General features: G+C 42.3%; 1 protein-coding gene across 1 annotated transcript in view; it reads left to right on the forward strand.

Annotated features, from left to right (window-relative positions):
• mthfd1l (methylenetetrahydrofolate dehydrogenase (NADP+ dependent) 1 like) overlaps positions 1–15,822 on the forward strand; it is a 59,557-nt gene that overhangs the window by 11,661 nt on the left and 32,074 nt on the right. The window contains exons 12-19 of the mRNA XM_063001460.1: positions 1,566–1,702; positions 2,281–2,327; positions 2,452–2,559; positions 2,747–2,821; positions 3,436–3,538; positions 8,453–8,529; positions 11,266–11,406; positions 11,528–11,596. Of these exons, the coding sequence (XP_062857530.1) occupies positions 1,566–1,702; positions 2,281–2,327; positions 2,452–2,559; positions 2,747–2,821; positions 3,436–3,538; positions 8,453–8,529; positions 11,266–11,406; positions 11,528–11,596 (757 nt within the window). The remainder of the gene's footprint in view (positions 1–1,565; positions 1,703–2,280; positions 2,328–2,451; positions 2,560–2,746; positions 2,822–3,435; positions 3,539–8,452; positions 8,530–11,265; positions 11,407–11,527; positions 11,597–15,822) is intronic.

The raw sequence follows: 15,822 nt of genomic DNA on the forward strand, positions 1-15,822 counted from the left end.
TAGACAGACTCATGCACGAGACATTGCAAGGCAATTTTCTATTCAGATTTAATATTATGATTTTTTTTAAAGCACATTTTTAATACTCAACAGAAACAAATGTGAAATTTACATGGAGGCGCATTAACATGAGAAGCGGCACTCACCTGTTGAATTTTGACCCAGTTTGCCGCTGACCTTTTCAAAGCTCCTCCAATGAGACGAACTGTTTAATATGAGGCGGTAAAAGCAAACAACACTTAACATGAACAACACTTAACATGACTTATTATGAGGGTTCTTCAAAAAGTGTCCTCAACTTTTTTATAAATCAGCAAATAATGTTTTTCATCATCATCACATGAAAATCTTCTTCCCCTTAAAGCTTCTTTGAGCGTCCAAATAGGTGGAAATCAGATGGAGCTAAATCCGGACTATAAGCGTCTCTCAGTCTCTCAGACACGACCGATTACTCCTCCCACCCTCACCTCTTATAACCACAATATAAAAGTGTGGGAACTTTTTGAAGATCCCTCATATTGTCAAAGATACGAACTTATGAGCAGTAATAATGAAGAGAAGTTTAGTGCTCCTTATAGTACATGAAACCATGTTAAGCTTTTTGTAACCATACACATTTTAGACTCTCTTGGAAAAGCTGAACCTCGAGCTGTAACACGAGTTTAAAAGTGAAACAGGGAGGAAAATCCAGATAAACACAGATACATGTGGAGCTGTAACCCTGGATCTGACGCTTATTCCACACTAATGCAGATTCGTCTCATATTCACACTTTGATGACGTTTTACCTCTCAGGTTGAGCGCTGAACAAAGCAGTAATTTGCTCTGAGGCTCACAATGGGTGGCTCTCCATGACCGTGGATTCACGATACTTGAATCAGAGACTTGGATATGACTAAATTGGAAAATAAAGTGGGAGAAATCCAGGAGTAAAGATGTTCAATGGGGTTGAAGTATTTGCTTCACCACAAAACGGTTCCCACAATCAAATTCTGAATTTTATACACCTGTTATCAGTGGGCGTGACTGTAATACCTGAGCCCCATAAATCTGAGTGGTGATCACATACTTTTGTGGCAGATTTATGTACCTTATAGATGTATGAATGCACTTTCTTCATATCTAATGAGTTCGAGGTAAACACTGGTCATCAGACTTCCTGGCTGTGTGTAGTTCTTATCTCCCACTGACCGAGGCCTTCGAGAGGCCTCTCTTTTATCCATGCATGTGAAGTTCCAGGGGCCTGTGGGTTCTTTCATGTGTTTGGGGAATGCGTGGAGCCCCTTTATCAGCCTCGGCACTCATTCCTCCTCCTTAAAGTCCAGCTCTTTGTTGTTCCTGCAGCCCCTCAGAAGCCCTCTGCCTTCTCTCAATTACTGTCACACGGCTGGATGCCTTTGCTCGGCTGCCAGCGGCTCCGCTCTATAAAGAAGTGCTGATCGTACAGCGAGAGAGCAAGAATACGGAGAAAAAAAGGGCCCGAGACCTGGACGCACTTCACCGTGTGTGTGTGTGTGTGTGTGTGTGTGTGTGTTTAATGTGTTGTTTTTGTGTGTCTGTGGCAGCATCACCCCGACTCCTCTCGGCGAAGGTAAAAGCACGGTGACCATCGGGCTGGTCCAGGCGCTCTCGGCTCACCTCAAACTCAACTCCTTCGCCTGCCTCAGACAACCATCACAAGGACCCACTTTCGGAGTCAAAGGTGTGCAAAGGATTCTTCGTTTCTAGGTTATTATGGTATTACGTACGGTTGGGTAGCACTGTAGCCTGGGTTCGATCCCCAGGTGGAGAATTCCGGGTCCTTTCTGTGTAGTTTGCATGTACTCCTTGTCTGTGTGGGTTTCCTCTGGGAGCTCCGGTTTCCTCCCACAGTCCAAAGACATGCAAGTGTCACGGTCTTTACATAGCATCACTGACCACACCCTCTTTTAGTCCGGTTTTTCCCACCCACCGGACTAGAGGCCAATTTTGTCTGGCAATTGTGCCTTCTAGGGGGCGCCCAGGCATTTTTTCTTTACACCACCCAGCAGTCAATTTTTACGGTCAGCCCTGATGTACAGATCAGGCTGTGCTTTCAGTATTTTTCCACCACTCGACTCTACAGTGCTTCCTCTGGTGGTGGGATAGCGCATCAAACCGCTGTGTCGCCCAGCGCCCACTGGATTTTTTACGCGTCTTAGTGTCCCAGCAGCTTTATGTGGTCAGAAAACATGTGAGTGGATGTACGCTCTGTAAACGTGGTGTAAATTAATATAATTGTATTATTTATTCCTTCTCTAGGTGGGGCAGCAGGTGGAGGATATGCTCAGGTCATCCCTATGGAGGAGGTAAGGGAGCCTGATACATCCAGGTGTCTTTACACTTTATCACACACACTTATGATTATTTTCAGGATTATCTCTTCAGCATAAGAGTAGTTGTCTTTTTGTCTCTGTCTTTTTTTCCCTTAAGTTTAATCTGCATCTCACTGGTGATATTCATGCCATAACGGCAGCCAACAACTTGGTGGCAGCAGCCGTTGATGCCCGAATCCTGCACGAAGCCACGCAGTCTGATAAGGTGACCGTGTGAACCAAAGCGTTACTATTAATAATTTATATGAGTGTTAAATGTTACTTTATAAAAGTATCAGATGTTCTTGTTGCATTTATGAGCACTAAAGACGAACATCATGTTAAAATTTGTGGGTAACGTGCGTGTGTAACTGGACCTGACTGAAGTCTTAAACCAGGTCGTTATTGTTTAGGCCTTGTATAACAGACTGGTTCCATCAGTGAACGAAGTGAGACGCTTTTCTCCCATCCAGCTGGATCGACTAAAGGTGAGTCCACACATCATTCCCCTTATTCAGGTGTTCCACACCACCACTGAAGAACCATGGGTGATTTTATTTTAGCAGAACACACCCTGCAGTACCCTGTCTCCATCTGTAGGGGTCTCAGTGGCTCAATTTTAAACTTTCACCACCAGGCTTTACATCACACCGAGCCTCTACATTTCCTTCTCTCATCATCTCACACATCACTATCATCTCTCTGTGAAGGTATTTCGTGTCATGAGATTTATTACCCAGCCAAGAAACTTAGGAAGGACGTACAAAATCCTCTACCGTTTATTTTGACTCAGCTGCCACCATGCTACAATTCTGGGTTTGAACCCTCAACCTTTCAATCAAAAGTCTGTTAACTGCTGAGCCACCAGAGTTCTTCAGAACCTTCATACTTGGATAATTTAAAACATTAAAAAGCACAACGATCTGACCCTCCTAATTAATACCTGGACACCCCCCAAAAAAAGAGGTAAATGCAACAGTAAATACAGTAAATACAACAGGGTGTAATTAATGAGCTAATAAATAAAGTTGACCCCCCCTCCCCAACAATTGTCACTGTATAATTCACACTTTTACTTTTTTTTTTTATTGTATTTTTTCAGCGACTTGGAATCGACAAATCAGACCCTGCAGCCCTTACACCTGAGGACGTTCACGCCTTCGTCTGGCTTGACCTGGACCCTGCAAAGGTCACTTGGCAGAGAGGTAGGAATCATGACCATACCGCCGTGTGCCTTTCTTTTAAAGATTTATGGCTTAAATTGGCTTTACTTGTATTATTAAACGGCTTAAACGCCAGTTCTCGGAACACATCTACACTCTCAAACCGAAGTGGTGTAGTTCGTAGCTCATCTTGAACTGGTGACTTATAAAGATAGGATGTCCGATCCGTGCAGATAAGCTCTTTACTGCATGTGGAATGAATCAGCAGTGATAATGGACGGGAAAGTGATGCTGCGCTGTAGATTCAGAAGCCTCAAACTAATATAAATGATACTTGATCTAGTGAGTGCAGCACTGTTATAACTGAGTAATGCAGCTACGGGAAGAGGAGCACCCGGTGTGTAGTTCATGTTTATTTAGAGCTTTATCCAAGAATCATAGCCAAAATCAGATATCAGATAGATAGATAGATAGATAGATAGACAGACAGACAGACAGACAGACAGACAGACAGACAGACAGACAGACAGACAGACAGATTGATTGCTTGTCTGTCTGTTTATCAATCAGTCTGTCTGTCTGTCTATCTATCAATCAGACAGATAGACATGTTGAGAGATATAGATAGATAGATAGATAGATAGATAGATAGATAGATAGATAGATAGATAGATAGACAGACAGACAGACAGACAGACAGACAGGCAGATAGATAGATAGATAAATGGACAGACAGACAAACAGATAAATGGACAGACAGACAGATAGATAGATAAATAAATGGACATAGATAAATGGACAGATAGATAGATAAATAAATGGACAGACAGACAGATAAATAGATAAATGGACAGACAGATAGATAGACTATGTACATAGATAGACAGACAGACAGATAGATTAATAGACAGATAGACAGATAGATTAATAGACAGATAGATAGATAGACTGTACATAGATAGACAGACAGATAGATTAATAGACAGATAGATTAATAGACAGATAGACAGATAGATAGATAGACTGTACATAGACAGACAGACAGACAGACAGACAGATAGATAGATAGATAGATAGATAGACTATGTACATAGATAGACAGACAGACAGATAGATTAATAAACAGATAGATTAATAGACAGATAGATAGATAGACTGTACATAGACAGACAGACAGACAGATTAATAGACAGATAGACAGATAGACAGATAGACAGATAGATAGATAGATAGATAGACTATGTACATAGATAGACAGACAGACAGACAGATAGATTAATAGACAGATAGATAGATAGACTGTACATAGATAGACAGACAGACAGACAGATAGATTAATAGACAGATAGACAGATAGATTAATAGACAGATAGATAGATAGACTATGTACATAGATAGATAGATAGATAGATAGATAGATAGATAGATAGATAGATAGATAGATAGACCGACAGATGGATAGATAGATAAATGGACAGACAGATGGATAGATAGATAGACTGTACATAGATCGACAGATAGACATAGATTGATAGATAGATAGATAGATAGATAGATAGATAGATAGATAGATAGATAGATAGATAGATAGATAGATAGATAGACAGACAGATGGATAGATAGATAAATGGACAGACAGATAGACACAGACAGATGGATAGATAGATAGACTGTACATACTGTAGATCGACAGACAGACAGATTAATAGACAGATAGACAGATAGATTAATAGACAGATAGATAGATAGATAGACTATGTACATAGATAGATAGACAGACAGACAGATGGATAGATAGATAAATGGACAGACAGATAGACAGACAGACAGACAGACGGATAGATAGATATTCATTCTATGGCAAATATGAGAAAAAGTGAAACAGCCAAAAAAACAAACTATAAAAGTACAACACTGCTGGAGCTACTGGTGAGACTGTCGTTGTGTTTTGTGTTTTTATGTTTGTTTCAGTGTGTTTTTGTGTGTCTGTGTATGAAAGTCAGTAAATGTGCCTCTTGTCCATGTTTGTGAAGGTTTGTATATAGTTTTGTGTGTGATTGATTGTGCCCGGGGCTGAACGTGGGTGTAATCGTGATCATTATAGCTACTCAAATACAATTTTTAGACGGAGCTCTATAGTCACTAGTGCTATTTTAGAACATGCCCTGTGGGCGACTAGGTGCCCGCGGGCACCGTGTTGGTGACCCCTGGTGTAGACCTTTCGGGATGCAGAACAGACCGCAGCTTCAGTCTCGAGCAGACGTAGCGCTGCAAACCAGCGCCGAATCCTTGCTTAACGTTAAACATGTGCTGACCATTAACTAATAAGATAAACTAGGGAACGACCGCATGATGCTCTCCAGCCACGACTTGCTTTAATTGGACTGGATCCATTCTAAAAATAAAAAAACAGGCTTTTGAGAAACTTCTGACCCGACCCAAACTCAATCGTGTCTCGGAATGGCCTTGAATCGGAGAGGACCGGCTCGTTTCCCAGGCTTATATGTCCTCTCAGAGCTGGAAACAATCAGGTAAAGCCGAGAGCTCTTCACAATGTCTGGACGAGAGCTGGTGAACTGTAGATCACTTGCGTTAAGGGTGGATTAATGCTCTGGTACACCCAGACAAAGCCGACACGAATTGAATGAACATTCCAACGTCCATTCGTACAAAACGGCGGGTTTAGACACGTCGGCTCTGACCCTAAGATTTAAACCTATTAGGAAATATCCAGAGTAGAAATTGAAGAGTACCTGAACCTATTTAATACAATCAACACATCCACCTTTAATCATCTATGAGTGTGTAGGATTGCACTGGTTCTAAAGGAGACAGAACTACTTCTCCCAGTGTCTATGTGGGTTTCCTCCGGGAGCTCCGGTTTCCTCCCACAGTACAAAGACGTGCAAGTGAGGTGAATTGGAGATACAAAATTGTCCATGACATTAAAACCACCTTCTTGTTTCTACACTTACTGTCCATTTTATCAGCTCCACTTACCATATAGAAGCACTTTGTAGTTCTACAATTACTGACTGTAGTCCATCTGTTTCTCTGCATGCTTTTTTACCCCCTTTCATGCTGTTCTTCAATGGTCAGGACCCCCACAGGACCCCCACAGAGCAGGTATTATTTAGGTGGTGGATCATTCTCAGCACTGCAGTGACACTGACATGGTGGTGGTGTGTTAGTGTGTGTTGTGCTGGTATGAGTGGATCACACACAGCAGCGCTGCTGGAGTTTTTAAACACCTCACTGTCACTGCTGGACTGAGAATAGTCCACCAACCAAAAACATCCAGCCAACAGCGCCCCGTGGGCAGCGTCCTGTGTCCACTGATGAAGGTCTAGAAGACGACCGACTCAAACAGCAGCAATAGACGAGCGATCGTCTCTGACTTTACATCTACAAGGTGGACCGACTAGGTAGGAGTGTCTAATAGAGTGGACAGTGAGTGGACACGGTATTTAAAAACTCCAGCAGCGCTGCTGTGTCACACACTAACACACCACCTCCATGTCAGTATCACTGCAGTGCTGAGAATGATCCACCACCTAAATAATACCTGCTCTGTGGTGGTCCTGACATGGTGAAATGGGGCTAACAAAGCATGCAGAGAAACAGATAGACTACAGTCAGTAATTGTAGAACTACAAAGTGCTTCTATATGGTAAGTGGAGCTGATAACATGGACAGTGAGTGTAGAAACAAGGAGGTGGTTTTAATGTCATGGTTGATCGGTGTATTGCGATTACGACTCTAATATTTACCCAGTAACAGATAACCGCAACCAAATATCATGAGTATTTAATAACAGTAGTCTTTAATTTTGCTCATTTTTCATTCTGCCTGGACCGGAAAGTTCCTCATCTCACACTAACCTTCTGGGACTCTCTTGTGTCTCTAGCTAAATATTTACCCAGTGTTCCCCTACACTCGAATCTTGAAAGATTAGGACCAGCTTTCTGCCTGTGTGTGGGTCCCGGGGTTACGTTTTTTTTTTTAGCGTCAGATTTCAACTGAGTTGCGTTACTGATGTGCTGGTCACGTCTGGAACAGGATTGTGTGCTGTAAACTTTCGGGGCTTTATTCAGTGTAAACGTTTATATGTACTGTACGTATTTGATTCTGTATTTTGACCATGAATTATTTAAATGTGGGACTTGTGGGTTCCTTATCTTGTCTATCCTCATTACTCTTGTCTTTCTGTGCCAACGTCACTAAACCATACAGCATAGCAGAGCTCACTACTGTCATGTAGACTTTCCCTTTCACTCTGGCAGATACCCTTCTATCATAAATCACTCCTGCCATACTACACCACCTTATTTCATCTCTCTACCACACTCTCCATTACATTCTTCACTCTACATTTCACTGTAGGAGTTTGCATGTTCTCCTCGTGTCTGTGTGGGTTTCCTCCGGGTGCTCTGATTTCCTTGCACAGGTCCAAAGACGTGCAGTCAGGTTAACTGGAGATACAAAATTGCCATTAGTGTGAATGTGTGTGTGTGTGTGTGTGTGTTTGCCCTGTGATGGAGTGGCGACCCTTCCTAACTTGTGGGCAGCTGTAGCCTAGTGGATAAGCTACTGGACTAGTAATCGAAAGGTCGCTGGTTCAAGCCCCACCACTGCCAGGTTGTCACTGTTGGACCCTCAATTGCTTAGACAGTATACTGTCACAGTACTGTAAGTCACTTTAGATAAAGTGACCCACCAAGACCCTGACCAGGATAAAGCGTGGGTAAAAAAGACTCCTCATGATTTTCTCCATTTGGGTTATTGGCTTATAGTTGTGAATACATACAACTTAAGCAAATTAGGGTTAAGGACCTTTTGCTCGGGAGTCCAACAGTGGCAGCTTGGTGGTGCTGGAGCCTGAACCGTCTGCCTTGTTGGTTCCGTCAGCCGTTTGTCGTACTGCTGTCCAGCTTCACCGCTCTTGTCTCATTCCAGTGGTCGACACCAACGACCGCTTCCTGCGGAGCATCACGGTCGGCCAGGCGAGCACGGAGAAAGGTCACAGCCGCCAGGTACGTTCTCTTCTTCTTTAACATCAGACATCTGATTTTAAATTATGTCGAGATTAGGGATCAGCCTCTGGCTCTCGCCCGCTTTCTCTCCTCGCTGCTGCTGGAACTGGTTTGAACCGGCAGTTTGTCAGCCATTGTCAGAGATAAAGACTCCGAAGCCAAATCTCGCCAATAAACTCGGTGCGGCGTGATCTGAGACCAGCCTGAGTAAAAGCAAATGTTTAGAAGAGTGAGAAAAGCTCGTGTCTTTCTAGCAATGCTGGCTTTCATGTGAACTCTGTCTGAACTACACGCCACTCTGGTATTGTCTCACGATGCAGTACACCGGGAGGGTGTGTGTTTAGTCACTAACTAATCTCTACTTTGACAGAATCAAGTACAGTTAGTGATTACAAGCTTGAATCTCCTAATTTGGACACTTGAAGCTTCTGTCGGAGGTCTGAATCTTACTGGCTTGTGAAACACACTGTAAATGTTTGGACTTTTCTCTTCCTGATTATCTGAAGGCTTGTTAGATGATTTTTTTCTAAACATTAATGTGGTTAATTCCTTACTTACCTAGATTACCTATTACACTTGGGGGAAAAAATCATTATTCTTAAATTTCCACTAATGGACATCAAAACGCTCATAAACGACTATGTTAAAAATAAATGGCAGCTTAAATGTAACCCACAAACCAACAATAAATTACACAAGACACATCCAGCATCAGAGATAAACCAAAAATACACTATGGAAAACATACAGACCAAGTTATCTACATACCTGGGCATTGTACAGGGGCATTATATTGGGCATATATCATACCTGGGCATTGTACAGGGGCATTATATTGGGCATACATCATACCTGGGCATTGTACGGCCTGCTGGCCACATCCTCCGGCCCTTTGGCTGTCCCCAAGACAGAGTCCTTCAATAATCCTTCAACTCGTGTCTTTATGGACTTGGCTTTGTGTACCGGAAAGACTGGGGAAACGATGGGTGTGGCTGAAAGGCCTGATTTTAATTAATGATTAATGGCCTGATTAATTGTCAGTTTAGCTTTAATGAATATGGAAGGTCATTTCTATAGAATTCTACAGAAAAATGAGCCTTTTTAGGATATGAAATGAGTTGAGGAGCCCAGTGCGGCTATGCTGAGGTTCTTTTATATGTTACAGATACATTTACAGTTACTCAGTAGACAGGAAACAGTGATGTAGACCAATTCCTGTAGATTCTGGCACATTAGAAGTACAGTTCAATAGGTAAAGGCTAATATTATAGATGCTATTTCTATTAAATCCTGAAAAATAAGTAAAAGGCATGACCCTAGTGATAAATCAGAAACAGTCTCCTGTATCAGAACCAGAAGATTCATATCCTCTGGTAATCGGAGCCGGTTGTAGAAGGATTTGGATAATTGAATCGTGAGGCTGTTGTGCAGGCGTCGGAGTGATGCAGGAGTTCTGGATGGAAGTGAATCATATCTCATAAAGCCTATCGGACCTCCACCCTTCTCTCCCGCAGCTGTTTTATGATCCAGATGCTTATTGTAGGCGATGGTTTGGAGCGGCTCCAGCGGGGCCCGTCACCGACACGTGCAAGCTATTTACTGTACATGCTGAAGAACGCCAGGCCTGGCAACCCACCTCAGATGTGGACGTGTGTGTCATGAGGCCAGGCTCGGTCTTTACCACTTATTAAAAAATAATGAGGAATGGAAACAGCTTATTCTGTTTAGAAAATTTTCTGATTACTAGTCCAGTACCTTAAGCACTGACCTACCACTGTTTTAGTAAGCCTGTGTCCACTGTAACCTCAGATTCCTGTTTTTGGCTGACCACTGATGCAAACTTGAACATGTTATGTGTTCTGAGTTGCATTTTTGGTAAGCATGGTTGTAAACGGTCATTTCTGTTAGTTATCTGTCTGCATGGACATGATTGGTTAATGTCCGAGGGGGGGGGGGGGGGGGGGGGCACTTGTCAGTGCACTCATAGTGCTGGTCCCAAGCCAGATGGAAAGAGGAGGGTTGTGTCAGGAAGGGCAATCTGTGCCAAACTCAAATCAGCAAGGGGTTTCACCCACAGAAGTGCCGCTCACAGGATGTTTCTTTTTCCTCCCCATAGAATTCAGTACCAGCTCATCTGGCACCAACGACATGCCATGTTCAGTGTCGTTCAGTCACAGTCACCCCCATATTTGAGGTTTGGTGTGTACATTCTGCTATTTGACCGGCTCCACACAGCAAGGACCCAGACTTCTTCAGCTGGGAATCAAACCCAGGAACTTCTTGCTGTGAAGAGACCGTGATAACCACTGTGCCCCCCGGTTGTGTTTTAGGTTTTTTTTTTTAGAAGAATAATGCCTTTATTTGTCATATATACATAAACACGAGTACAGTACAATGTAATTCGTTTTTCTGCATATCCCAGCTGGGAGCAGACAGGGTTAAGGGCCTTGCTCAAGGGCCCAACAGTGCCTGCATAGCAGAGCCTGGATTTGAACCGACAATCTTACGACTGATAGCCCAAAGCTCTACCCACTAGGCTACCACTGTCTCATGGCTGTGTTTATTTTACTGTTACATGTTAAGTAAAGGTAATGGCATGTGATCGTTCATGCTGTGTATTAACCTGAAAGTCTTGTGCGTTGTTTGTGTGTGTGTGTGTGTGTGTGTGTGTGTGTGTGTGTGTGTGTGTGTGTGTGTGTGTGTGTGTGTGTGTGTGTGTGTGTGTCCGTCCCACAGACTCAGTTCGATATCGCCGTTGCCAGTGAGATCATGGCCATTCTGGCTCTGACCGACAGCCTGGCTGATATGAAGACCAGGCTCGGCCGCATGGTGGTGGGCACCAGCAGAAGCGGTCGGCCTGTAACGGCTAATGATCTTGTAAGTAAAAACTGAAAATTATTCTGGGTGTTTTGGGGTGGGGGGTATGTATGATTTAGGAAGGGGGGCGGGGGGGTGATGTAGACCCAGGCTTTTCACACCTTGTGTTTGGCTTGTGTAGGGGGTAACTGGAGCTCTGGCTGTACTGATGAAGGACGCAATCAAACCCACCCTGATGCAAACGCTGGAGGTACGAAGGTCCTGTTTTCTTTTTCTCACTCACTGATTCACTCTCACACAGAAACACACTCACAAAAGTGTGTGTGTGTGTGTGTGTGTGTGTGTGTGTGTGTGATGCAGTTGTGTATAAGTGCCCAACCTGATACTCTCTGTGGTTCTAGAGTTATAGGAGAGATGGGAACTGCAGAATATTCACACACTAAACACATGTCTGTTTTTCTTGCTGTTTCAGTTCAGTTTGCTTCATGATAGTTTTCGGTTTGGGTGGCACAGCAGTCTGTCGTCTTTTCTTGCCCCTCGACTGCCACCTGTGCCATCTTTAATATGGGTGGGGCACTGGAGACATGCTTCTTAAAATATACAGTGTAGAGTAATACAGAGTTGAGCAGTTGTAGCGTAGCGGTTAAGGTGCTGGACTAGTAATGAAAAGGTCGCTGGTTCAAGCCCCACCACTGCCAGGTTTCCACTGTTGGGCCCTCGAGCAAGGCCCTTAACCCTCGATTGCTTAGACGAAACACATTACTGTAGGTCGCTTTGGATAAAAGCGTCTGCTGAATGCCGAAATTGTAAATGTAAAACCTTCCAATAGATTTTGGAACATGACCATGGGAATTCACTTCAATTTAGCCACAAGAACATAAGTAAGTTTAAGCACTGATATTAACGGAGGCTTTACTATTTTATTTATGCATTTTCTCCCCTTTTGTCCCAATTTAGTGTACCTAATTAGTCTTTGGGGACTGGGGACCCCAATCGCATCCGAGGAGGGGCGCATGACGTGTGCAGCCCCCACACCCAATTTTATTCACTCGTTCACACATATTTTGGTGGATTCGCGCTGATCTCTGTGTTTATCCACTTCTATACAGGCGCCTCGGGGTACTAACCAGGGTCCTGACACAGCATTGAAGACCCTGCGCCCTTTGTTTAGTCCGGTCTCTTCTTATTTCCTACCCAGCAGACTAGTACTAGTACTAGCACTGCCAATTGTGCCTGCTATGAGGCGCCCAGCCGACCGGTAGCAGCCTTTATGATCGCTACCACTGCCCACTGAGTGAACCAACCCACTCAACATGAAACAGTGTGTCTACATACTTTTGTTCCTGTAGTGTAAGTGTCTGTGGGAATGTTCTTTGTTGTTGTGTTTTGATTCTTACATAAGGAAAAGCTCCCACTCGCTTTTGTGGATCTTTTCCTGCCCGAAATCATATCAGGAAGAGCCTGGCAGCAGCCAGTATTATGTTTGTTTTGCTACGTGGGCGGTGTCGCTGGGGTTCTGAGCTTCCGAGTCGGAGGGTAGGATGGCATCCGTGTTTTCACAGATGGTTAGGAAGGGCCGTCTGATTCTGCGGTTCGTATACGAAACGTTGGTGAACTGGTGCGTGTTAAGTTTCAGACGGTAACGCGGATGAGCGTCGGATCATCTGCCCTGTGTCTTCCTGTCTTCTTTATTCACTCTCTGACATTTCACCCTCACCTTTCACTGTAAAGCCACAATGTGAACAGTATGATCATAGCTTTATGAAAATGGAATTAATTAATATAACATTATAATATTATACTAGATCAGAGTTTTTGTTAGCTTGTATTATGTGGATGTATAGAAGTGGATGTATTATGCGCCTGTATAGAAGTGGATAAACACAGAGATCAGCACGAATCCACCAAAATATGTGTGAATGAGTATGAGAATGTGCTGATGCTATAAAATGCATCTAGGACGTGACTTTGGGTCTGTCGCAAAACCTAGTGAGCTGACTTGCTGCCCACTGCCTACCTAGGCAGCTCCCTAAGTAGAGAGGCTTCCAACCTACATAGAACTTTAGAAGGCAGATTATTTAGACGCACTAGCCCATCGCCGCAGTTTTAGCTTACTAAGCTAACACAGTTAGCCTCAGGCCACTCAAACCGACAGGCTGAGTTGGCACAATCCATTAGCACGCCAGCTAACATCTCCCTCCGTGTCCTGAAAACGGTTAAACTGTCCCCGACGAGCCCAAATGTGCAAATAAATGACACTTGTGCACCTTTATACAAATTAAACATAAATGAGAATGACCTACTTTAGAAAAGAATTTGTTCAGATCATCTTATTACTTTCAATTCAGTGTTTAGCCCTAAACAATAATAAGAACAAATATAATAGTTCAGCGGTAGAGCTATTTTGATGGAATGTGGCGCTATCACGGTATCACAGTAACCTCTATCTTAGTGCCCGCATTTGGAAATGTTTACGCTGTTTCAGAATCAGGGAAAGACTTTTTAACAATAACAAGGCAGGCGTGCAGTCCATCGATCTGTAACTGTTGTGATGCTTTGTGGTGTGAAATGCAAGAACTCCCTCTGCAGCAGTAACGGCGTCTTCTGTGTTACTCTGTCTTTACCTGACGAACTCTCTCCTTTAGCTGCAGTTTTGTGTTTTGCTGAACTGGCACCTTTATTAAACACAGATTTTTTTCTGTAATTTGTCTGTGAATTTTTGTTCGCACTTGGGCATTTTTAAGAGAAGTGCGAGAAGGCAAAAGCCACATCCCAGATGTTTTTGGTGATTTAGAAATCCCAGCCGGACAGATTTTTTAGGTCCAAAAAAGAGGACGTGTCCCGGATAAAGAGGACGTATGGTCGCCCTATTTTTGGGTCTGTTTGCTTTTTCCCCACAATTTTCTCCCCCAATCTGGTCGTATCCAAGTACCGATTGTGTTACGCTTCACCTCTACCAATACAACCTTCCACTGCTGACTGAGGAGCTTCGCATCTGACACACGCCCCTCCGACACGTGATCAGTACCGACTGCCTCTTTTCACCTGCAGGTGGCGAGTTCATATGCGGATCAGCCTTGTGTACGGAGAGCCGCACCCTGATCAGCATTATTCCTCGACTCAATGCACCAGTTATGAGGAACCCTGATCTGGCTCGTCCCATCCCTGAATATCAGCCAATCGTTGTTCATGTGGCCGCCCAGCCGGATGGCAGAGCGGAGATTTGATACGATGTATTCGAGATCCCAGCTCTGGTGTGCTAGCGTATTTTTTGGGTCTGTTTAAGTAAACATGCGCTCTGTTCTTTTCTCGGTACAGATGTGTGGTAAACTGTATTTTACGTCTTTGTAAAAGACAATAATATTATAATCGGTTTAAAATAAGTGACAGCAGTGAATCCTCCTCTGAGGAAGTGAAAACCCTGAACGTTTCCTCCTCCTGGAACCTCGTCACCCTCCTGAATCACCCCTCGTCTGCTTGGGTTTCCATGCGCCTGTTCGCTCTCTGTCCTCTCTCTGTCCTCTCTCTGTCCTTCCTTTCCTCTTTTTATTTGTTGTGCTCTTGGTGGCCTGCTGCTTTGGAGAAGTGAACTCTGAACCTCATGACTTCTGGTTCAAATCCCAGATGTTCTGACTCGACTGGTCTGGCTGGAATCAGGTTTTCCATGTTTTGAGGCTTTGCAGCTGGAAAAAGCTTCTAAAAAAAAAAAAGGCTTTTACAATGTAATACCAATAATTAATTAATAATAATGACAATAGTAATAATATTAATATTAACAATAATAATAACAATAATAATAATTAATAATAATAATATTAACAATAATAGTAATAATAACAATTAAAAAGAAGAATAATAATAATTAAAATAATAATTAAAAATAATAATATTAACAATTATAGTAATAATAATAATAATAATTAATAATATTAATAATAATATTAATATTAATAATAATAATAATATAATTACTAATAATAATAATAACAATAATAATAAAAATAATAACAATAAAAATATTAATAACAAACAATAATAATAATATAAAAGCAAATATAAAATTAATATAAAATAATATAATAATATAAAATTTGTCTTAACACTGTTAATAATTACAATATAATTATAAGTATTGGAAGAATATAATAACAATAAAAATAATTCAAATTAATAATTACTAATAATAATAATATGAAACAACTTGTTTTAAATTGTTATAATAATTTAAATAGATTTATATGTATTAAAAGTATGTCAGAATATAATAACACTAATAATAATTACTATAATAATTATTAATAATTAACAATTATTATTTCTGCAGCAGCAATGAAGAGAAACCCTGTTGATGTTTCCTCCCTCAGGCACGTTCAATTGTGCCTGTTAGAGACTCGGTCAGGTCGTTGCTACTGCTTAGATTAGAACTCGAGAGCTTGAGGTGGTGGGTAATGTCTCGGAGCATCACAGTAAAGAAGG

This window comes from Trichomycterus rosablanca, chromosome 9 (genome assembly GCF_030014385.1).
Source record: "Trichomycterus rosablanca isolate fTriRos1 chromosome 9, fTriRos1.hap1, whole genome shotgun sequence".
NCBI classification, from domain to species: domain Eukaryota; kingdom Metazoa; phylum Chordata; class Actinopteri; order Siluriformes; family Trichomycteridae; genus Trichomycterus; species Trichomycterus rosablanca.